The following is a 24,788-nucleotide window of genomic DNA, read 5'->3' on the forward strand; positions in this document are numbered from 1 at the left end:
TTCACTGTAACAGCCTCACCCTCTACTCCTTGTTTTACTGTAACATCCTCCTCTTCCTTCTCCTCTTTCACGACAATGTTCAGCCCCAGAGCTTCTTTCTCCGTCCAGCAGACCTCCTCTTCTTTAACAGGAGGGGAGTAGTTTAGGGAGCTCATGTTCGGGGATGTTAGCTAGCTAGCTATCATTAGCGACTAGGCTAATACTAACTTAACCAGCCAGCTACTATAGCTGACTAATAAAAAAATAACGTAATATTAAATTAAATAGGTTAACAAGTAGATACGACAGAAGTGTGTCTAAAACACAGTAGCTAATATAGACCGAAAGCGTATAAATAGCTTGAATCTTTCGGCTATGTTGGCTAGCAAGCTACCGAGGTGGTTGACGAGCTGTTTATGAAGAACCGTCCACTAGATTATACGTCACGCTGCAGCATCGCCTGAAAGACGCACATCGCCGTCTGCTGACTGGAGGGAAACGCAGTTGAGGATCAGATTTTATTTTCAGACAAAGATTATTTTACATGGATTTAATTAAATAATACTATTGAGACATACAAAGACAGTGATGTGTTGGTTGATTAGTGTGAATAAAACATGTTTACTACAGCACATTTAAGGAAGTTTCATTAAGTCAAACAACATCTAAATAAGTAGCCATCTACTGTCGGTCTATACTGCTCCTACATGGAGTAACAATACATCATGTAGATGTATATAATGAACAGACTAGGTCTATACTGCTCCTACATGGAGTAACAATACATCATGTAGATGTATATAATGAACAGACTAGGTCTATACTGCTCCTACATGGTGTAACAATACATCATGTAGATGTATATAATGAACAGACTAGGTCTATACTGCTCCTACATGGTGTAACAATACATCATGTAGATGTATATAATGAACATACTAGGTCTATACTGCTCCTACATGGTGTAACAATACATCATGTAGATGTATATAATGAACAGACTAGGTCTATACTGCTCCTACATGGTGTAACAATACATCATGTAGATGTATACTACCGTTCAAAAGTTTGGGGTCACTTAGAAATGTTTTTGTTTTTTAAAGAAAGCACATTTTTCATCCATTAAAATAATAATACAATTGATCAGAAATACAGTGTAGACATTGTTAATGTTGTAAAAAAAAACGTTTTTTAAATAAATAAATGCACGTTTATCTAACCAGGTGGCCAGTTGAGAACAAGTTCTCATTTACATCTGCGACCTGGCCAAGATAAAGCAAAGCAGTGGGACACAAACAACAACTTGTTCTTTAACAAAGCTTTTGTAAACAGTGTTGTTGCATAACAATCAGGCAGTAGAACAACAATAATCATCACCCTCTTGACCAATCTTCCCTCCCCTTAACATTGGGTTGATTCAGACCCTGTCAGTGTACCAGGTGGACATTGGGTTTGATTCAGACCCTGCCAGTGTACCAGGTGGACATTGGGTTTGATTCAGACCCTGCCAGTGTGCCAGGTGGACATTGGGTTTGATTCAGAACCTGCCAGTGTACCAGGTGGACATTGGGTTTGATTCAGACCCTGTCAGGGTGTCAGGTGGACATTGGGTTTGATTCAGACCCTGCCAGTGTACCAGGTGGACATTGGGTTTAATTCAGACCCTGTCAGAGTACCAGGTGGTTATTGGGTTTAATTCAGACCCTGTCAGTGACCCAGGTGGTCATTGGGTTTGATTCAGACCCTGTCAGTATGCCAGGTGGACATTGCGTTTGATTCAGGCCCTGTCAGTGTGCCAGGTGGACATTGGGTTTGATTCAGGCCCTGCCAGTGTACCAGGTGGACATTGGGTTTGATTCAGACCCTGCCAGCATGGCCAGAAATGTATTCCAAGGTCAGTAACTTATAACCACAGAACCACCCCAGACCTTTCATGCCTGACTAAAAACACCTAAGTATTAGATTTACTGCCATGGTCTAGTATGTCACTGCATCAGAGACCATTCACAATGCTGGCTGAGGTACGAGTAAAACATTACATATTATTTCCTAACCATTCACAATGCTGGCTGAGGTACGAGTAAAACATGACATATTATTTCCTAACCATTCACAATGCTGGCTGAGGTACTAGTAAAACATGACATATTATTTCCTAACCATTCACAATGCTGGCTGAGGTACGAGTAAAACATGACATATTATTTCCTAACCATTCACAATGCTGGCTGAGGTACGAGTAAAACATGACATATTATTTCCTAACATTTCACAATCCTGGCTGAGGTACGAGTAAATGATGACATATTATTTCCTAACATTTCACAATCCTGGCTGAGGTACGAATACTTCAGTAAATAAATTTGCAAAAATGTAAAAAAAAAAAATGTTTTTGGTTTGTCATTATGGGGTATTGTGATGTCATTATGGGGTATTGTGATGTCATTATGGGGTATTGTGTGTAGATTGATGAGGGGAAGAATTATTAAATTTTAGAATATGGCTGTAACGTAACAAAATGTGGAAAAAGTGAAGGGGTCTGAATACTTAACGAATGCACTGTATACCACTGGCAGAGTTTTCTACCGTTGGCAGAGTTTTCTACCATTGGCAGTTTTGTACACAGTCATATGTTACGTGGTATAGAAAAGTCCAATCTTAGGAGAGTACATGGGAGGCACTATACTGTGTGTCTGCAGGTGTCTATCTGATCAAAACCACGGATACAGGTCCGTGGTTTTGGATCATGTCTACAGAGAAACCTAGATTCAAATACTTAGATTTGTGTGTATTGGGTCTATGTTGTGAAATTGTTAAATATTACTTGTTAGATATTACTGCACTGTCGCAGCTAGAAAGACAAGCATTTTGCTACACCCACAATAACATCTGCTAAACATGTGTATGTGACCAATAAAATGTGATTTTGATTTGAAATAAACGTCCTATTTATCAAATGTGCTTTTGTCTGGGGTCAAAATGACTCCAAAGGATTTGAATTTGTTAAAAGTCCATATTGATACAGAAACACTAAACCATTATTTAGATTTATTAAGAACAAGTTGACTGACAAAGTCATGAAGAATTGAATAAACTACATTTTGGCTATGATAAAAGATATGCCTCTGGGGTCAAAATGATCCATGTCAGAAGTATGGTTGAATGCAAATATGTAGTGGGTGTAACGTTCGTTTTAATTTCTCACTCATTAAAAACGAATCAATCAACACATGCTTCTCTTTGAACGACTTAATATAATATTAATCTTTTATGAAATAAATGAAAAATAAACGTTTGGTTCCTCAACTGCGTTGCCCTCTAGTCAGCAGATGGCGATGTGCGTCTTTTAGGATCAGGCGATGCTGCCAGTGTGACGTATAATCTAGTGGACGGGACGCTCCTTCAACAACAACAGCTAGTCAGACACCTCGGTAGCTTTCTAGCAAACATAGCTACAACATTCACGCTCTTTACACTGTTTTGGTGTATATTAGTCGCTGTGTATTAAACACACTTCTGTCGTATGTACTTGTTGGCCCATTTAATTATATATTTACGTTGTTTGTCAGCTAGCTGGTTTACTAAGTTAGCTTAGAACTAGGCTAGTCGCTAATGCTAACTAGCTAACATCCCCGACCATGAGTTCACTAAGCTACTCTCCTCCTGTTAAAGAGGAGGAGGTCTGCTGGACGGAGAAAGAAGTTCTTGTGAAAGAGGAGGAAGAAGAGAAGGATGTTACAATACAAAAACAAGTAGAGGGTGAGGCTGTTACAGTGAAAGAAGAAGAGAAAGACGTTTCAGTGAAAGAAGAGGAAGTCACGTTCAGAGTGAAAGAGGAGGAGGATGTTACAGTAAAAGAAGAGGAGAAAGAGGAAGATGCGTTCAGAGTGAAAGAGGAGGGGGAGATGACTGTTACATCCAAAAAGGAGGAAGAAGAAGAGGAGGAAACTGGATATCTGGTCCCGGTTTCCCAAACGCATCTTAAGGCATCCAATGGTTCTAACGGTGAACTCAGCCATAAGATGGTTTTGAGAAACCGTTCCCTGATTAACACTAGTAAGTACTGTCTTAAATACAGAGGCACAAACTCTGCAGTTGTTGAACTGATGTTTGGTGTTAAAGGGGAAATCTGCAATTGCTACATCAATATTTGGACTTTTAAATTATTTATTTATAGCCATTGATTCTTGAAGAATATAACACATGCCTCATGAGCTTAGTTCAACTGTTGTACCCCATCAGAACCCCAAATAACCTTTTTTTACTCCAATGTTTAGAAACAATGTAAATCAACACTGTATAGCCTCAACATGGTTAAAACTATAATGTTGATATCATGGATGGTCAGTCCTTGCATCCATAGGTCTGTCTATGAATTTGAAAGTAGTTACATTTCTCCAACCCCATCATCTTATTACCAAAACAGTGTTTGAACTGCAGATTGGTTGATTGATGTGTGTTTTTTTTAAACAGCAACAAAATGGCTGCCCAGAGACTTGGTTTGGTAAACAGCTGAGGGATGGGGGCTGGAGAAATGTAACCACTCTCAAATTTATAGAGAAAGCTATTGTAGAAACCGTAACCCAACACCTAGCGACCTCGTCAAGAAGTTCAGACATCTTGGTGTAACAGTTATAAGGTGTTGGCTTGACAGTCACTGGACCCAGGTTTGACTTCAGCTCAGGGCAACCCCCTGAATTCACTACACTATGAATACAAATACAAATACTGGCCATCCATGAGGTCAAAATTATTGTTTTAAACAGATTTCAAGGATATATAGTATCTTCTAGAATTCATCCATGATGTCATAATGATAGTTTAACCAGGTTTCTAGGATATATAGTATATTCTAGAATTCATCCATGATGTCATAATGATAGTTTAACCAGGTTTCTAGGGTATATAGTATATTCTAGAATTCATCCATGATGTCATAATGATAGTTTAACCAGGTTTCTAGGCTATATAGTATCTTCTAGAATTCATCCATGATGTCATAATGATAGTTTAACCAGGTTTCTAGGCTATATAGTATATTGTAGAATTCATCCATAATGTCATAATGATAGTTTAAGCAGGTTTCTAGGCTATATAGTATATTCTAGAATTCATCCACGATGTCATAATAATAGTTTAACCAGGTTTCTAGGATATATAGTATATTCTAGAATTCATCCATGATGTCATAATGATAGTTTATCCAGGTTTCTAGGCTATATAGTATATTCTATAATTACCCGTGTAGATTTCCTGTGGGGGGCAAATTATTACAGCTGTTGATAAGTCATTGTATAATATTCAGCCATTTTTTTTTTCATGCCAATACACGAAAGGCGAAACATACCTAGATTCAATAACATTCATGAATTGGTTTGAAACCTTTGTTTTAAACCCTTCTCAAAGTTGGTCCCGTGATGGATTTGTGAAAAACGGTTTGTCAAAAAACACTTATTTATTTAAATGTAACCTTTATTTAACTAGGCAAGTCAGTTAAGATTAAGAACAAATTCTTATTTCCAATGATGGCCTACCGCTGGACGACGCTGGGCCAATTGTGCACCACCCTATGGGACTCCCAATCACGGCCGGTTGTGATACAGCCTGTAGTGACGCCGCAAGCACAGAGATAAAATGTCTTAGACCGCTATGCCACTCGGGAGCCCCAAAATCATGTTCTAGTGCTGTCCCCAACTAAAGTAAATCTTGGTCAACCAAGAGTCATCTGTTCTTTCTATCAATCGCTCCATGTGTTTTAATAAAATCAACTGTATGTACGTAACTTGTCTGATGCTTTAAGATAGGTGGGACGTTATTACATCCGGTGTAATGGCAGAGCGCCAAATTCAAATGAAATTACTATAAATATTAAACTTTCATGAAATCACAAGTGCAATACATCAAAATAAAGCTTAACTTGTTGTTAATCCAGCCAAGGTGTCAGATTTCAAAAAGGCTTTACGGCGAAAGCATACCATGCGATTATGTTAGGACACCGCCTAACCACAAAAAGCCATACAGACATTTTCCAGCCAAGGAGAGGAGTCACAAAAATTGCTTTTTAAATTAATCACTGACCTTTGATCTTCATCTGGTTGCACTCCCAGGACTCCATGTTACACAATACATGTTTGTTTTGTTCGATAAAGTTCATCTTTATATCCAAAAACCTCAGTTTAAATTGGCGCGTTATGTTCAGTAATGCATTGTCTCAAAAACATCCGGTCAAGTTGCAGAGAGCCAAATCAAATTACAGAAATAATCATCATAAACATTGAAAGATACAAGTGTTATATCAAATCAAATTTATTTATATAGCCCTTCGTATATCAGCTGAAATCTCAAAGTGCTGTACAGAAACCCAGCCTAAAACCCCAAACAGCAAGCAATGCATGTGAAAGAAGCACGGTGGCTAGGAAAAACTCCCTAGGAAAAACTCCCTAGAAAGGCCAAAAACCTAGGGAGAAACCTAGAGAGGAACCAGGCTATGAGGGGTGGCCAGTCCTCTTCTGGCTGTGCCAGGTGGATATTATAACAGAACATGGTCAAGATGTTAAAATGTTCATAAATGACCAGCATGGTCAAATAATAATAATCATAGTAGTTGTCGAGGGTGCAACAAGCACGTCCGGTGAACAGGTCAGGGTTCCGTAGCCGCAGGCAGAACAGTTGAAACTGGAGCAGCAGCATGGCCAGGTGGACTGGGGACAGCAAGGAGTCATCATGCCAGGTAGTCCCGAGGCATGGTCCTAGGGCTCAGGTCCTCCGACAGAAAGAAAGAAAAGAAAGAGAGAACTAGAGAGAGCATATTTAAATTCACACAGGACACCGGATAAGACAAGAGAATACTCCAGATGTAACAGACTGACCCTAGCCCCCCGACACATAAACTACTGCAGCATAAATACTGGAGGCTGAGACAGGAGGGATCAGAAGACACTGTGGCCCCATCCGATGATACCCCCGGACAGGGCCAAACAGGCAGGATATAACCCCACCCACTTTGCCAAAGCACAGCCCCCACACCATTAGAGGGATGTCTACAACCACCAACTTACCGTCCGAAGACAAGGCCGAGTATAGCCCACAAAAATCTCCGCCATGGCACAACCCAAGGGGGGGCGCCAACCCAGACAGGAAGACCACGTCAGTGACTCAACCCACTCAAGTGACGCACCCCTCCCATGGACGGCATGGAAGAACACCAGTAAGTCAGTGACTCAGCCCCTGTTATAGGGTTAGAGGCAGAGAATCCCAGTGGAAAGAGGGGAACCGGCAAGGCAGAGACAGCAAGGGCGGTTCGTTGCTCCAGCCTTTCCGTTCACCTTCACACTCCTGGGCCAGACTATACTTAATCATAGGACCTACTGAAGAGATAAGTCTTCAGTAAAGACTTAAAGGTTGAGACTGAGTCTGCGTCTGCGTCTCTCACATGGGTAGGCAGACCATTCCATAAAAATGAAGCTCTATAGGAGAAAGCCCTACCTCCAGCCGTTTGCTTAGAAATTCTAGGGACAATTAGGAGGCCTGCGTCTTGTGACCGTAGCGTACGTGTAGGTATGTACGGCAGGACCAAATCGGAAAGATAGGTAGGAGCAAGCCCATGTAATGCTTTGTAGGTTAGCAGTAAAACCTGAAATCAGCCCTTGCCTTAACAGGAAGCCAGTGTAGGGAGGCTAGCACTGGAGTAATATGATCAAATGTTTTGGTTCTAGTCAGGTATCTTGCAGCCATATTTAGCACTAACTGAAGTTTGTTTAGTGCTTTATCCGGGTAGCCGGAAAGTAGAGCATTGCAGTAGTCCAGCCTAGAAGTAACAAAAGCATGGATGAATTTTTATGCATCATTTTTGGACAGAAAGTTTATGATTTTTGCAATGTTACGTAGATGGAAAAAAGCTGTCCTTGAAACAGTCTTGATATGTTCTTCAAAAGAGAGATCAGGGTCCAGAGTAACGCCGAGGTCCTTCACAGTTTTATTTGAGACGACTGTACAACCATCCAGATTAATTGTCAGATTGAACAATACATAGGCTTAAACTACAAACTTGAGAATTCCCACTTCCTGGTTGGATTTTTCTCAGGTTTTTGCCTGCCATACGAGTTCTGTTATACTCACAGACATTATTTTAACAGTTTTGGAAACTTTAGAGTGTTTTCTATCCATATCTACCAATAATATGCATATTCTGGTTCCTGGGCCCGAGTAGCAGGCCGTTTAATTTGGGTACGTTTTTCGTCCGGCCGTGAAAATACTGCCCCCTACCCAAGAGAGATTAATGCAACTGCTGTGTCAGATTTCAAAAAAGCTTTACGGCTAAAGCAAATTTTGCAATAATCTGAGTACAGCGTCAGATATCAAAACAAGCCTTACAGATACCCGCCATTTGAGTCAACAGAAATGACAAAAATTACATTATAAATATTCACTTACCTTTGATGATCTTCATCGGAATGCACTCCCAGGAATCCCAGTTCCAGAATAAATGTTTGTTTTGTTCGATAAATATTTACGTTTGTAGAAACATGTTAAACAATGTATAGCATCAATCTTTAGGATGTTTTTAACATAAATCTTCAGTAGTATTCCAACCGGACAATTCCAATGTCTTCAAAAAAGAAAAGGAACACAGCTGACTCTCACGGGAGTGTGCGCCACTGAACTCATGTCATTCTCTCACTCATCTACTTCCAGGAGCTCTTATTCTCTCCCTATTCACAGTAGAAGCATGAAACAACGTTCTAAAGACTGTTGACATCTAGTGGAAGCCTTAGGAAGTGCAAAATGAACCCTAAGTCACTGTATATTGTATAGGCAATCACTTGAAAAACTACAAACCTCAGATTTCCACACTTCCTAGTTGGATTTTTCTCAGGTTTTTGCCTGCCATATGAGTTCTGTTATACTCACAGACATCATTCAAACAGTTCTAGAAACTGCAGAGTGTTTTCTATCCAGATCTACTAATAATATGCATATCCTACCTTCTGAGCCTGAGTAGCAGGCAGTTTACTACGGGCACGCCTTTCATCCGGACGTCAAAATACTGCCCCCTGCCCATAAGAAGTTAAGACAATTGTCAAATAATTTTAACATTCATTACAGACGTCAATTGTTGTATAACATCATGGCTAGCTGTTGGCATCACCTTTTACAGTGGATTACCGCTGTTGTGGGCCTTTAATCATCTGTCTGACTTTGTTGTTCACACAGGAGAGATACTTAACTATCGTGGATCCTCTGGGGAGCCTCAACAACCTCATGATGCTGACAAGGCAGAGAAGAGTGTCTCCAGACCAGAACACCTCAAGAAAAACCTGCAGAGATCCACAGGGAAGAGAAGTCACTGCTGCTCTGACTGTGGGAAAAGATTCACCTCATCAGGCATTAAAATTCATCAGAGAACACACACAGGAAAGAAATCTTATAGCTGTGATCAATGTGGGAAGAGTTTTGGTCGATCTGAAAAGCTGACAGTGCACCAGAGAATACACACAGGAGAGAAACCTTATAGCTGTGATCAATGTGGGAAGAGTTTTGGTCAATCTGGCTCTCTGACTCAACACCAGAGAATACATACAGAAGAGAAACCTTATAGCTGTGATCAATGTGGGAAGAGTTTTGGTCAATCTGGCTCTCTGACTCGACACCAGAGAACACACACAGGAGAGAAATCTTATAGCTGTGGTCAATGTGGGAAGAGTTTTGGTCGATCTGGCTCTCTGACTCTACACAAGAGAACACACACAGGAGAGAAACCTTATAGCTGTGGTCAATGTGGGAAGAGTTTTACTACATCTAGCACTCTGACTCTACACCAGAGAACACACACAGGAGAGAAACCTTATAGTTGTGATCAATGTGGGAAGAGTTTTGGTCAATCTGGCCATCTGGTATCACACCAGAGAACACACACAGGAGAGAGAACTTACAGCTGTGATCGATGTGGGAAGAGTTTTGGTCAATCTGGAGAGCTGACAGTGCACCAGAGAACACACACAGGAGAGAAACCTTATAGCTGTGGTCAATGTGGGAAGAGTTTTTCTCGATCTGGCTCTCTGACTCTACACAAGAGAGCACACACAGGAGAGAAACCTTATAGCTGTGATCAGTGTGACAAGAGATACTTTGATAAAAGATCTCTGATCAAACATCAGAAAATACATGGAGTTATTTCATGATATCAATGAAAAAATTTCACAATATAGAATGTTTTTAACATTGTAGCAGGAGTATTTTAAGGAATTTCACAATGTAGAACCCTAAAGGTTTGCCCCATTCAATTGATTTCAGCGTGATGTGGATATTAGCCTCAGGGGGAAAATCCAGGCTCTGAATTGAAAGAGTTACTATTTATGTGATTTAACAAAAAGTGACTAACAAAAAAAGAGTTGTGTTACACTTACCACGTTGGTGACCCACTTGAATCACAATGTAAGACTTCAAAATGTAGCGATCTGTTTTCTACAAATTGTCCTCTAACCAGTGATGTACACATTATTCCCAGATTCCGTGTGGTTTATGAGCTGTTAGTTTTAACAGGACGTTCAACCTCATCTCCCTCCTCTCGTACAACCTGATTTCCCCCCTAATTGATATCAGTGATTTATTGCTACTTGTCAAAACAACAGCGTTTTTGGTGCTTGTGCAGTTTATAAGGTGCTTGTTTAAAAAAATACAAGTAATATGATTATTGTGGCAGATGTTTGTGTATATAGCACATTTTATGTTTAGATTTGGACATGTTAAAACTGTGTTTTGACATTAGGGCTATCCTACCTAGCAAAATGTCATTGAAAAGACATTGAAAATAAGACTATGCAATCAAATATTTCATATTTACAATTCATGTAACATTTAGTAATGATAATTATTGATGCAACCAACTGACAATTTTTGGTACAATTATATTGACATTGTTGCCCTGCTTTTAGAATATCAGGGTTCATTCTCAGATGTGCCAACCCAAATGTACTAGAGCATAACATTGGGGACTGGGCCCCGTTCCAACAACATGCCTATCTAGTGAACCCTGAAAAGAGAGAGAAGCTCTGCAGTGAGGTGGAAAGTTACTACGGATATTGCCAGAGTTTCCTCTTGAAATCAGACATGTCCGTGGTAAGGACAACTTGGTTTCTGATTGTCTCAAGGTTGGGCAGTTAAAAAGTTTTGTGTTTAGCCATTGCTTTGTTATTGATCACAATTTATTTTCACTGCACCTTTTTCCTATATTGGAGATGAGTTTTGTTTGGGCTCGTTCCAAGGGGACGAGAGTTCTAGAAGCTAGTGAGTTTTAGGAAGACGAGAGTTCTAGAAGCTAGTGGGATTTAGGATTCTATAGAAAGAAAAAGGAGAAAAATAATACTATTGTATATTATTATTTAGAAATGTTTTTTTCTTGTTTTTAATTGTAGACAACCAGTAGACACCATGTTTATATTGTAGAAGGTGAAGCTTTGTAGTTGATTATAATATGAAATGGAAGTTTTCTGTTGGTGGTGAGCAAACTTGTCCAACAAAAGCATAGGATATATTTGTTGTCTTAAGGGGGAAGGTGTTACAGGCTTTGTTTTTCCATTTTATGTTTTGAGGTTGGACTTTAGCACGTATAGCTTGTTAGCATGTATAGCTCGTTAGCACGTAGGACACACTGATTGGTGTCACCTCGTTAGTCAGTATGTGTTACACCTGTGCTGGCTTGTCCATCTCGTTAGTGGGAAGGTGTTTCACCTGAGCTGGTCCAGGTTCTATTTAAGAGTGTCTGGCCCAGTGCTCCAGTTGTCTTGATAGATGTGGAGAGTCAACACCTTTAGTTGCTCTACCTTTTTGGTTTGCTTCCTGTCTTTAAGTTTGGTGTGGGTTTTTCTTTTGTTTGCCTCTTCTTGGGCAGATTTAGTGGGTCTCATGGTGGGTGTCTTTTAGGTCCAAGTTGTTGTTACTAGTCAACTTTCAGTGGACACCCCCATAGTGTCTTTCAGAGCCCCTCCTAAAAAACAAGCTTATATTTTGGGTTGGATATTGCATCCAATTAATATTTTAATCAACGGAATTTCCTTAGGGTGCCAATTAGTCTTTAAGTTGTTAGTCTTCTGTTTTTTTTTAATCCTCTTATGTTTGTTGTGTACTTATTGTTTTTTCCTGTGAAGCCATTGTGTTGCATCGATGTCTGAAATGTGCTGTATAAATGAAGCTTGAATTCATTTGAGCATAAAACAAATTAACCCAATGACTGACCAATCAACAGACTCCTGGTCCATCTTAGTATGAAACCAGTATCAATCCCACTTTTCCAGCCTGCTGAAGGCGTGGTGGAGTGGTAAACACCACCCCCGGCTCTACCAGGGGCTTGAGGTGGTCTCCCACAGCTCTGCTTATGTCATGTTCTGTGGCCTTGCTGTTCCATTTCTTGACTGCCACTGCAATAAATAAATAAATCACTCCAAACTGCATTAGGTTCAGATCTTCCAGGATGGGACTTTGACATAGTCTGGATGCAGTCAGGCCACTGAATATGCATAAGCAATGTAAAGAGATGGGGTGAATGAGTGGGGAAAAGTACATTTTACACAAATGACCTTCATAATATCAAAGAACAAATGTGTGTGCCTGAGAGGAAATTAACTTTCATACAGCCCAAAGGGATGAGAAATTACACCAATATCAGTGGACAATTTGCACTAATGTAAATAAACATAGATGATGGAACATATTCCCTTTTGCTGACGTGATGAACCGCTAAGGGGACATAAATATTTACCATCTAAACCATGCGTGACCTCTCACCTCTCTGGCTGTAGAAGTGTTCTTCCTAACCAGTCCCTCAACAGCTCTCTGACTGAGCTCCACCCTCACTGGGTCTTCAGAGGAGAGGAAGGCTGAGGAGCAGTGGCGATTTTAACATGTAAATCTTGGTGGGCAAACACAGCACTAAACAATACATTAATTGCACTATAACGGTGACAAACGGTGCCCACAGACTGTTAAGGCATACATAAAGCTGTCCCAACATCTTACCACTGCAACACCTGTCTATCAGTGGATCCTTGTCTGGCAGTTCATTCAGCTTCATTTACTGACTTTAAAAAAACATAGCTAATATGGCTGACTTGCTTAAACAAATGTGGTTTCTACTGACAATTGAGATGTACAAACTATGGCATAAGGGGACGACAAGCGGATAAGAGGCAATCCGTCATTTTGATTAAGATATTAATGAGCGAGCTAGGACCGACGTAATCAATATAACTATTTGTTTAGCACTTTTGAAATGTACATTGACAGAATTCAGAACATGGACCGTTCTTACAATGTCCTCCCTGTACACCAAGTCATAACCGTAGGATAAATAAAGGGGGCAAATAAGCAGACAATTAAAGTTTTTACAATATTCAACGATTACATTTCTCTAAAACAGGTTATAGGCTACATGTGCACCACCAAGTCAGAACAGTAGGAGAAATTAAGAGGGGAAAATAATCAAATTATTAGGGTGAGGCACATGGGCTACTAACATCTTACTACACAACATACACTTATTATTACTTTCTTAGCTACAGTATACATATCTCTGGCATATTACATAATTTATGCAGCAGCATAGAATATATTATATGAAAGATATTTTTGGACTCACTGAGTTGTTCTGTGCTCACTTGAACAGGAAGGTGTCCTTCGTGGGCAAATTTTGTCATCAAAGTCTGTCATTCTCTGGATTTATGGTGATTTCAAGACAACTGGGAACTCGGGGGAAAAAAACAAGGTTGAATCCTGATGATGTCAGTGATCTTCAGGTCGTAGCTCGAGAAAGAGTCCCGAGTTCCGGATTTACAATTCCCAGTTGGATGACCGATCAAAACGTATTTTCCCAGTCAGAGCTTGGTTTTTCCTGAGTTCCCAGTTGTCTTGAACTCACGTTTTCATAGTTCCTGAGTTAACAGTTGTTTTGAGCGTGGCACAAACAATGCTTCATTGACAATTCATTAAAATTGGGTTTGATTCAGACCCTGCCAGTGTGCCAGGTGGATATTGGGTTTGATTCAGACCCTGTCAGTGTACCAGGTTGACATTGGGTTTGATTCAGACCCTGCCAGTGTATCAGGTGGACATTGGGTTTGATTCAAACCCTGTCAGTGTGCCAGGTGGACATTGGGTTTGATTCAGACCCTGCCGGTGTGCCAGGTGGACATTGGGCTTGATTCAGACAGTGTCAGTGGACCAGGTGGACATTGGGTTTAATTCAGACCCTGCCAGTGTACCAGGTGGACATTGGGTTTGATTCAAACCCTGCCAGCATGGCCAGAAATGTATTCCAAGGTCAGTAACTTATAACCACAGAACCACACCAGACCATTCATGCATGACTGAAAACACCTAAGTATTAGATTTACTGCCATGGTCTAGTATGTCACCGCCTCAGACACCAATTTATTCATACAGCAGCCAACATTTTGAATGGTTTGGTAATAATATGTCATGTTTCACTCGTACCTCAGCCAGCATTGTGAATGGTTAGGGAATAATATGTCATGTTTTACTCGTACCTCAGCCAGCATTGTGAATGGTTAGGGAATAATATGTCATGTTTTACTTGTACCTCAGCCAGCATTGTGAATGGTTAGGGAATAATATGTCATGTTTTACTTGTACCTCAGCCAGCATTGTGAATGGTGTCTGATGCAGTGACATACTAGACCATGGCAGTAAATCTAATACTTAGGTGTTTTTAGTGAGGCATGAAAGGTCTGTGTTGGTTCCGTGGTCATAAGTTACATCTCTGGCCATGCTGGCAGGGTCTGAATCAAACCCAATGTCCAGTGGGATTGATCTGTTTGATCCAATTGTTTGTTTCAGTTTTCAGTAGTTCAATCCTTTGACATATTGTTGATTTCAACATTTTTAATTTTCAACTATTTTTTTATTTATTTATTCCACCTTTATTTAAGCAGGTAGGCAAGTTGAGAACAAGTTCTCATTTACAATTGCGACCTGGCCAAGATAAAGCAAAGCAGTTTGACACATACAACAACACAGAGTTACACATGGAGTAAAACAAACATACAGTCAATAATATGTTAGAAAAATAAGTCTATATACAAAGTGAGCAAATGAGGTGAGATAAGGCAAAAAAGGCCATGGTGGCGAAGTAAATACAATATAGCAAGTAAAACACTGGAATAGTAGATTTGCAGTGGAAGAAGGTGCAAAGTAGAAATAATGGGGGGCAAACGAGCAAAATAAATAAATAAATACAGTAGGGAAAAGGTAGTTGTTTGGGCTAAATTATAGATGGGCTATGTACAGGTGCAGTAATCTGTGAGCTGCTCTGACAGCTGGTGCTTAAAGCTAGTGAGGGAGATAAGTGTTTCCAGTTTTAGAGATTTTTGTAGTTCGTTCCAGTCATTGGCAGCAGAGAACTGGAAGGAGAGGCGGCCGAAGGAGGAATTGGCTTTGGGGGTGACCAGAGAGATATACAGTGCCTTGCGAAAGTATTTGGCCCCCTTGAACTTTTCGACCTTTTGCCACATTTCAGGCTTCAAATATAAAGATATAAAAATGTAATTTTTTGTGAAGAATCAACAACAAGTGGGACACAATCATGAAGTGGAACGAAATTTATTGGATATTTCAAACTTTTTTAACAAATAAAAAACTGAAAAATTGGGCGTGCAAAATTATTCAGCCCCCTTAAGTTAATACTTTGTAGCGCCACCTTTTGCTGCGATTACAGCTGTAAGTCGCTTGGGGTATGTCTCTATCAGTTTTGCACATCGAGAGACTGACATTTTTGCCCATTCCTCCTTGCAAAACAGCTCGAGCTCAGTGAGGTTGGATGGAGAGCGTTTGTGAACAGCAGTTTTCAGTTCTTTCCACAGATTCTTGATTGGATTCAGGTCTGGACTTTGACTTGGCCATTCTAACACCTGGATATGTTTATTTGTGAACCATTCCATTGTAGATTTTGCTTTATGTTTTGGATCATTGTCTTGTTGGAAGACAAATCTCCGTCCCAGTCTCAGGTCTTTTGTAGACTCCATCAGGTTTTCTTCCAGAATGGTCCTGTATTTGGCTCCATCCATCTTCCCATCAATTTTAACCATCTTCCCTGCCCCTGCTGAAGAAAAGCAGGCCCAAACCATGATGCTGCCACCACCATGTTTGACAGTGGGGATGGGATGTTCAGGGTGATGAGCTGTGTTGCTTTTACGCCAAACATAACGTTTTGCATTGTTGCCAAAAAGTTCGATTTTGGTTTCATCTGACCAGAGCACCTTCTTCCACATGTTTGGTGTGTCTCCCAGGTGGCTAGTGGCAAACTTTAAACAACACTTTTTATGGATATCTTTAAGAAATGGCTTTCTTCTTGCCACTCTTCCATAAAGGCCAGATTTGTGCAGTATACGACTGATTGTTGTCCTATGGACAGTCTCCCACCTCAGCTGTAGATCTCTGCAGTTCATCCAGAGTGATCATGGGCCTCTTGGCTGCATCTCTGATCAGTCTTCTCCTTGTATGAGCTGAAAGTTTAGAGGGACGGCCGGGTCTTCGTAGATTTGCAGTGGTCTGATACTCCTTCCATTTCAATATTATCGCTTGCACAGTGCTCCTTGGGATGTTTAAAGCTTGGGAAATCTTTTTGTATCCAAATCCGGCTTTAAACTTCTCCACAACAGTATCTTGGACCTGCCTGGTGTGTTCCTTGTTCTTCATGATGCTCTCTGCGCTTTAAACGGACCTCTGAGACTATCACAGAGCAGGTGCATTTATATGGAGACTTGATTACACACAGGTGGATTCTATTTATCATCATTAGTCATTTAGGTCAACACTGGATCATTCAGAGATCCTCACTGAACTTCTGGAGAGAGTTTGCTGCACTGAAAGTGAATGGGCTGAATAATTTTGCACGGTCAATTTTTCAGTTTTTTATTTGTTAAAAAAGTTTGAAATATCCAATAAATTTCGTTCCACTTCATAATTGTGTCCCACTTGTTGTTGATTCTTCACAAAAAATTACAGTTTTATATCTTTATGTTTGAAGCCTGAAATGTGGCAAAAGGTCGAAAAGTTCAAGGGGGCCGAGTACTTTCGCAAGGCACTGTACCTGCTGGAGCGCGTGCTACAGGTGGGTGCTGCTATGGTGACCAGCGAGCTGAGATAAGGGGGAACTTTACCTAGCAGGGTCTTGTAGATGACCTTGTAGATGACCTTTGGCGACGAGTATGAAGCGAGGGCCAGCCAACGAGAGCGTACAGGTCACAGTGGTGGGTAGTATATGGGGCTTTGGTGACAAAACGGATGGCACTGTGATAGACTGCATCCAATTTATTGAGTAGGGTATTGGAGGCTATTTTGTAAATGACATCGCCGAAGTCGAGGATCGGTAGGATGGTCAGTTTTACGAGGGTATGTTTGGCAGCATGAGTGAAAGATGCTTTGTTGCAAAATAGGAAGCCAATTCTAGATTTAACTTTGGATTAGAGATGTTTGATGTGAGTCTGGATGGAGAGTTTACAGTCTAACCAGACACCTAGGTATTTGTAGTTGTCTACATATTTTAAGTCAGAACCGTCCAGAGTAGTGATGCTGGATGAGCGGGCAGGTGCAGGCAGAGATCGGTTGACGAGCATGCATTTAGTTTTACTTGTATTTAGGAGCAGTTGGAGTTGCACTGGGTTGGTTGAAAAGTGATACTAAACTTATAGACCATGCACTATATTGACATAGTGGAAGATTTCTTAATTTTTTTTATATATAAAAGTTTTTATTACGTACAATGCCATTCATACAAAACAAAACCATCAATATTCCAAACAAACTCAAATATAGGCATTTTTAAATTCAAAACGAAACAAAAACCCAATAACAAAAAACTCAGGGGAGCATCTTCCCTCCCCTTCATGCCTACAAACTACATCTCTAAAGCCCAACCTTCCCCTATCTCCCAGTCACTATTCTATCCCCTTAAATCATCTAAATTAACCCCAGCCCTAAACCTCCCTTCCACCTCTGCCGGGCAGCATGCTGCCCCCACTTCCTCTTCATCCTCCCCCTCAAATTTCCTTCCACCCTCCTCCCTTTCCCCTCCATCCCCCAATCTCTCCCTGTCTTGACCATGTCCTGCCTGGCTTCCCACAGCCCCCATTTAAAGAGGCTTATGAGAAGCCAGAGCAGAAACCTGTCCTTGACCGTCCCCCTCGCTCTCCCTACACCTCTCTCTACCCTAGCCCAAGTTAAAACAAAATTCCCTTTCACCCTACCTAACAACAGCCGTGCCCATACTACTCCAGGAAAAGGCACAGTCCCAAAAGGTGCACTGTCTCCTCCCCACCACAAGATGGTCTTGGACAGGTGGGGGATCGCGCCAAGCTATGCCGGTACATGATGGAACGTACCGGCAAGCACTTGTGGAGGCTCAACCAATTCAGGTCCTTGAGCTTGTTGTCCACACCTTACCTTAACTAAATCCCACCACTCTAACACCCCCTCACACATGGACCGGAGGCCTTCAATCCCCCGAAACAAACCAGTAAAGGCTTCAATGAAAGCTCATCCAGCACATCCCGATCTAATTTCCAGTACCCCTTACCGAAGAGGCAGACTGGTGACCTCACCTGCAGGAGCAGCCCGTCGGGATCCGAAAAGAACACAGGCAACAGCTGCCTAGAAAACTGACCCAAGGACCTGGACAGAAAAATATAGTCAGGCCTCCATCAACCCCCCGGGAGTTGCACCAAGTGGAACCAGCCATTGTAGGAGTAGTGTGCAGACCTCCATCAACCAGACCATGGCAAGCCATTAGCCACCGGCGCCTGCACTGCTATCCCCCCCACCCCTAAATCTATATTAAAATCCCCCCACCCCTAAAACTATATTAAAATCCCCCCCCTACCCCTAAATCTATATTAAAATCCCCCCTACCCCTAAATCTATATTAAAATCCCCCCACCCCTAAATCTATATTAAAATCCTCCACTACCCCTAAATCTATATTAACAACCCCCCCCTATCACCACTTGCCTATTTGTGGCGCACAGGGGCGCCAGACAGTCCACCACCTCCTTCCTGTCTGCCGCCATCTGTGGCCCGTACACCCCCACTAATCTATATCTGCAATCCCTTAAGGTGACATCCACCCCCAAAACTCTCCCCTGCAATACCACAAATTAACCCTCAACCTTTACCTCCCTGTGCCCACACAATATCCCTACCCCCGATGAGTGCAACCCCCCTATACCCCAAACTGACTCCCCTTGTCCCACTCCCTTCTAAATCTACTAACATCCCCTCCATCCCTCCCCCCTATACCCCAAACTGACTCCCCTTGTCCCACTCCCTCCTAAATCTATTAACATCCCCTCCATCCCTCCCCCCTATGCCCCAAACCGACTCCCCTTGCCCCACTCCCTCCTAAATCTATTAACATCTCCTCCATCCCTCCCCCCTATACCCCAAACTGACTCCCCTTGTCCCACTCCCTCCTAAATCTATTAACATCCCCTCCATCCCTCCCCCTTATACCCCAAACAGACTCCCCATGTCCCACTCCCTCCTAAATCTATTAACATCCCCTCCATCCCTCAGGTGAACCTCCTTTAAAAAACAAAAGTCAAAACCCACACCCTATAAATAACTAAAAACCTTCCTCCTCTTAACAAAATCCCTTAAACGCTTCCATTTAAACTAACAAAAGTTATAGTAGACTCCATGAAAACAATTATAAAATCAAAAACAACAACCACCCAACTACTAACCCCCCCAGGAGTCTCACCCAATGCTCCCCTGCTCCATCTCCACCGGCAGGGATGCCGTCTCTCCTCCCGACGTCCCCCCGTCTTCCTCCATCTCACCAACCCAGGATGCAGGAAGGGTGTTTGGCACCTGAGTGCTCTGCATCCTGGGTTGACCACCAAACTCCTCCACTTCCCCAGCCCCGTATCTGGTTGGGTAGAGAGTAGGGGAGCCCGTGTCCCCAAACAGGAACTGCGACCCCCGCTCAGTTGACCAGCTCTGAGCCATGCTTGGTGTATCAAGCTCCACCAGGAGTTGAGGGGCTGGGGAAGCAAGCGAGGACACAGAAGTTTCTCCCGCCCCCATCACTCGCTTGGCCACCCCCTCCCCCCCCATACCCCCTTCCCTCTCGCTGTCCGTCGAGAGCCCCTACCTCTTCCCTCTCTTCTTTGGCGATGGCGGTAACAGGGAGACACCACCCCCCCTCCCCGCAAGCTCCTCCACCATTCCCCCCATCTCTTCCACGAGGGCGCTCAACATTCTGCTGTCCCCCCACTCCCTCTCCCCCTCTCCCCCCTCCTCCACTGGTCCTGCCACCGACTCCTTCTCCACCACCTCTCCCTCCATTGCTGCCCTCTCTGGCTCCTCCACTGGTCCTGCCACCGACTCCTTCTCCACCACCTCTCCCTCCATTGCTGCCCTCTCTGGCTCCTCCACTGGTCCTGCCACCGACTCCTTCTCCACCACCTCTCCCTCCATTGCTGCCCTCTCTGGCTCCTCCACTGGTCCTGCCACCGACTCCTTCTCCACCACCTCTCCCTCCATTGCTGCCCTCTCTGGCTCCTCCACTGGTCCTGCCACCGACTCCTTCTCCACCACCTCTCCCTCCATTGCTGCCCTCTCTGGCTCCTCCACTGGTCCTGCCACCGACTCCTTCTCCACCACCTCTCCCTCCATTGCTGCCCTCTCTGGCTCCTCCACTGGTCCTGCCACCGACTCCTTCTCCACCACCTCTCCCTCCATTGCTGCCCTCTCTGGCTCCTCCACTGGTCCTGCCACCGACTCCTTCTCCACCACCTCTCCCTCCATTGCTGCCCTCTCTGGCTCCTCCACTGGTCCTGCCACCGACTCCTTCTCCACCACCTCTCCCTCCATTGCTGCCCTCTCTGGCTCCTCCACTGGTCCTGCCACCGACTCCTTCTCCACCACCTCTCCCTCCATTGCTGCCCTCTCTGGCTCCTCCACTCCCTTGCTTCCTTCCACCTCTTTTCCCTCCTCTCCTCCCGGTTCTGCTGCTCCCGTGCCTTCTCTGTCCCCCTCTCCTCCTGCTGCCGCTCTTTGCTCTTCCTCCTTCAGTGAGGCCGTCCCCTCTGGGCCTGTGTTCGGTTCTTGGTCTGGGCCTCCTCCCCTTCTTCCCCCATCCCCCGCTCCTGCTCCTCCCCCAGCCGCAGACACGTATGATCTCTGACGAGCTGGGCATTCCTGCCCCAGGTGTGCTGACGAGCCACACCCGTGGTATGCCTTGAAATCGTCACAGTCCTTCGCCTTGTGCTCCCCAGATCCACAAAATCTGCACTTTCTTGTGCTGCACGAGGCTAGGATGTGGCCGTAGGCCATACAACGCCTGCAAAACGGGGGCTGACGTGCATAAAACAATGTCCCCCTGTCAGCCCCCAGGGAGAACAGAGCTGGAGGATGAAGGTAGCCGCCCAGTCCCTTTGGGTCCTCCCTGAGGAGGGCCTGGAAGTCTCTCCTCCCGTTCCAAAAACCCAGGGAGTCCTTGAGGTGCCTTGTTGTGGAGATGTCATCCATGTATCTCCCCAGAAAGGCCCTCACCTCCTCGTCCTTGACGTACGGGTTATAAATGTTCACAGTTACAATCCTGAAATTGTTTTTGCTGTTTTTTGCCAAGCTGGTTACCTCGTAGTGACACATCGGCTTCGCACCTCCCACTTCTCTCACCTTTTTCAGGATCTCGTCGTGTTTTTCTTCTGTGTGTAAAGCCACATCATAAGTTCCCTCCAACGGGTAACCTTGGAGGCAAAACATCCTTCCCTGTCAGTTTAAGGATCCACATCAAGATAGTCCTTCCAAAAGTTTCACGTCCGAATGGCTGCATCTCCTTGTCCTTCCATGCAAAGCGAACCGTATTCGCCAGTCCGATCCCAGGGACCGACCTATTTGAAGAATTTTGCGCCATCTCCACTCCTGCCCTCTTCCAAAAAAGGAAAAACTGAAAAGAAAAGCAAAAACGGCTGAGAATCGTTACCCCCCCAAAAAACTTTTTTACCGCCCTCCAGCCTTTGACTTTCAGCTAAGAGGTTACGGACCTCAGTACCCAACTTGAACTTAGCCACACAGGAAAAGCCTTATAGCTGTGATCAATGTGACAAGAGATACTCTCATTCATGTGGTCTGATTAAACATCAGAAAATATATGCAGGAGATCCACAGAGTGTAGAATGACCTCCAACACCAGACCTGGGTAGTAGAACACAGAGTGTAGAATGATCTCCAACACCAGACCTATATACATCAAATCACATTGTATTTGTCACATACACTTGTTTAGCAGATATTATTGCGGGTGTAGCGAAATGCTTGTGTTTCTAGCTCCGACAGTCCAGTAATATCTAACAATACACACAATCTAAAGGAATGGAATTAAGGATATATAAATATTTGGATGAGTGATGTCAGAGCGGCATAGACTAAGATACAGTAGAATAGGATAGAATACAGAATATACATATGAGATGAGTAATACATAGACTAAGATACAGTAGAATAGGATATAATACAGTATATACATATGAGATGAGTAATACATAGACAGATACAGTAGAACAGGATAGAATACAGTATATACATATGAGATGAGTAATACATAGACTAAGATACAGTAGAATAGTATAGAATACAGTATGTACATATGAGATGAGTAATGCATAGACTAAGATACAGTAGAATAGGATATAATACAGTGTATACATATGAGATGAGTAATACATAGACTAAGATACAGTAGAATAGGATAGAATACAGTATATACCAGAGGTGGGACCAAGTCATTGTTTTACAAGTCACAAGTAAGTCTCAAGTCTCAGCACTCAAGTCAAGACAAGCTATGGGGCGCAAATCGGGCGATGTAAGCTTATACACAATCGCCCAACCTTAATTAACACACACAGCCTCTCTGTGCGTGGTTACAGTTGGCTAACGTATGCCAATGGTTTTAGGAACAGCAGTAACATCAGGCAGGATTTAGGCTACCAACAGCCTAGCCTGTTGTAGCTCAATCTTGGGTGCAATGTTCACGTTCCCGCACTGACTGACTGTGTAGAGGCTCATTGATTTAATGTTACGTTAGCCTACATGCTATTCTAGCAAAAAATAATTAGATAGCTGTCAGCTATATTAGCCACGACTTACCGTTCTTTTTGCAGCTTCAAATGTCGAACAACGTTGGAATTTGTTGCGCCTCCGTCTGTAATTTTCTTCCCGGATGTTTTGCAAGTTGCAATCCGTTTTTTGTTGATACAACGTAGTCTTTATATCCGAAAATAATAATTACATCACGCGTTCCAATGGTAAAACGTCTGATTTAATTACATCACGCGTTCCAATGGTAAAACGTCTGATTTAATTACATCACGCGTTCCAATGGTAAAACGTTTGATTTAATTACATCAAGTGTTCCAATGGTAAAACGTCTGATTTAATTACATCACGCGTTCCAATGGTAAAACGTCTGATTTAATTACATCACGCGTTCCAATGGTAAAACGTTTGATTTAATTACATCAAGTGTTCCAATGGTAAAACGTCTGATTTAATTACATCACGCGTTCCAATGGTAAAACGTCTGATTTAATTACATCACGCGTTCCAATGGTAAAACGTTTGATTTAATTACATCAAGTGTTCCAATGGTACAACGTCTGATTTAATTACATCAAGCGTTCCAATGGTAAAACGTCTGATTTAATTACATCAAGTGTTCCAATGGTAAAACGTCTGATTTAATTACATCAAGCGTTCCAATGGTAAAATGTTACAGTTCATTGTGACACGGTCACTTTGCCTGCTGTTTATTGCCACGTTGGGATGCAACCTTTTTTAATATCCTTTTTTTTATAGAAATATAATTTTACCCCCGTTTTTTCTCCTCAATTTCAATCTTGTCTCATCTTTGCAACTCCCCAACAGGCTGGGGAGGCGAAGGTCAAGTCATACGTCCTCAGACACACATTATAGCAAATACATTTTGGGTCTAAGTTAAAGGAGCTACAATTAGAATTGAATTTTAAAAAATTAAGAAAATCTCAGTAATATCTGCATTAATAGTGGAATGATCATGTTTCACAATATTCCTTCACAAAAAAATACATATTTGGGGTCAATACAAGAGGTTCAGCCAGGACACATATACCAAAGGCTGATCCTAAAGTAACCTACCCAAGACCCTACAAGAAGTTCAGCCAGGACTCATATACCAAAGACTGATCCTAAAGTAACCTAACCAAGGCCCTACAAGAGGTTCAGTCAGGACTCATATACCAAAGACTGATCCTAAAGTAATCTACCCAAGGCCCTACAAGAGGTTCAGCCAGGACTCATATACCAAAGGCTGATCCTAAAGTAACCTACCCAAGGCCCTACAAGAGGTTCAGTCAGGACTCATATACCAAAGGCTGATCCTAAAGTAACCTAACCAAGGCCCTACAAGAGGTTCAGTCAGGACTCATATACCAAAGACTGATCCTAAAGTAATCTACCCAAGGCCCTACAAGAGGTTCAGTCAGGACTCATATACCAAAGGCTGATCCTAAAGTAACCTACCCAAGGCCCTACAAGAAGTTCAGCCAGGACTCATATACCAAAGGCTGATCCTAGAGTAACCTACCCAAGGCCCTACAAGAGGTTCAGCCAGGACTCATTTGTGGATGAGGTTTAGAATGTGTGATGGCTGGAAGAGTGTAGTGAGGATGATCCTGAAAGGGCACAGAGTGTGTTTATGAAATTATTTATGAGTTTTGTTGATAAGCAAGGCACCATTAAGAAAACAGACTGAGGTCAAA

At 42.6% G+C, this 24,788-nt stretch overlaps 1 protein-coding gene across 1 annotated transcript in view; it reads left to right on the plus strand.

Moving 5' to 3' along the window:
- Window positions 1-9,809: 9,809 nt before the first annotated feature.
- LOC115186343 (zinc finger protein 135-like) overlaps window positions 9,810-24,788 on the plus strand; it is a gene marked incomplete at both ends in the record, with an annotated part of 158,549 nt that continues 143,570 nt past the window's right edge. Inside the window, one exon of the mRNA XM_029746014.1 lies at window positions 9,810-10,032. Within this exon, the coding sequence (XP_029601874.1) occupies window positions 9,810-10,032 (223 nt within the window). The remainder of the gene's footprint in view (window positions 10,033-24,788) is intronic.

Source organism: Salmo trutta, unplaced genomic scaffold (assembly GCF_901001165.1).
Source record: "Salmo trutta unplaced genomic scaffold, fSalTru1.1, whole genome shotgun sequence".
NCBI lineage: Eukaryota > Metazoa > Chordata > Actinopteri > Salmoniformes > Salmonidae > Salmo > Salmo trutta.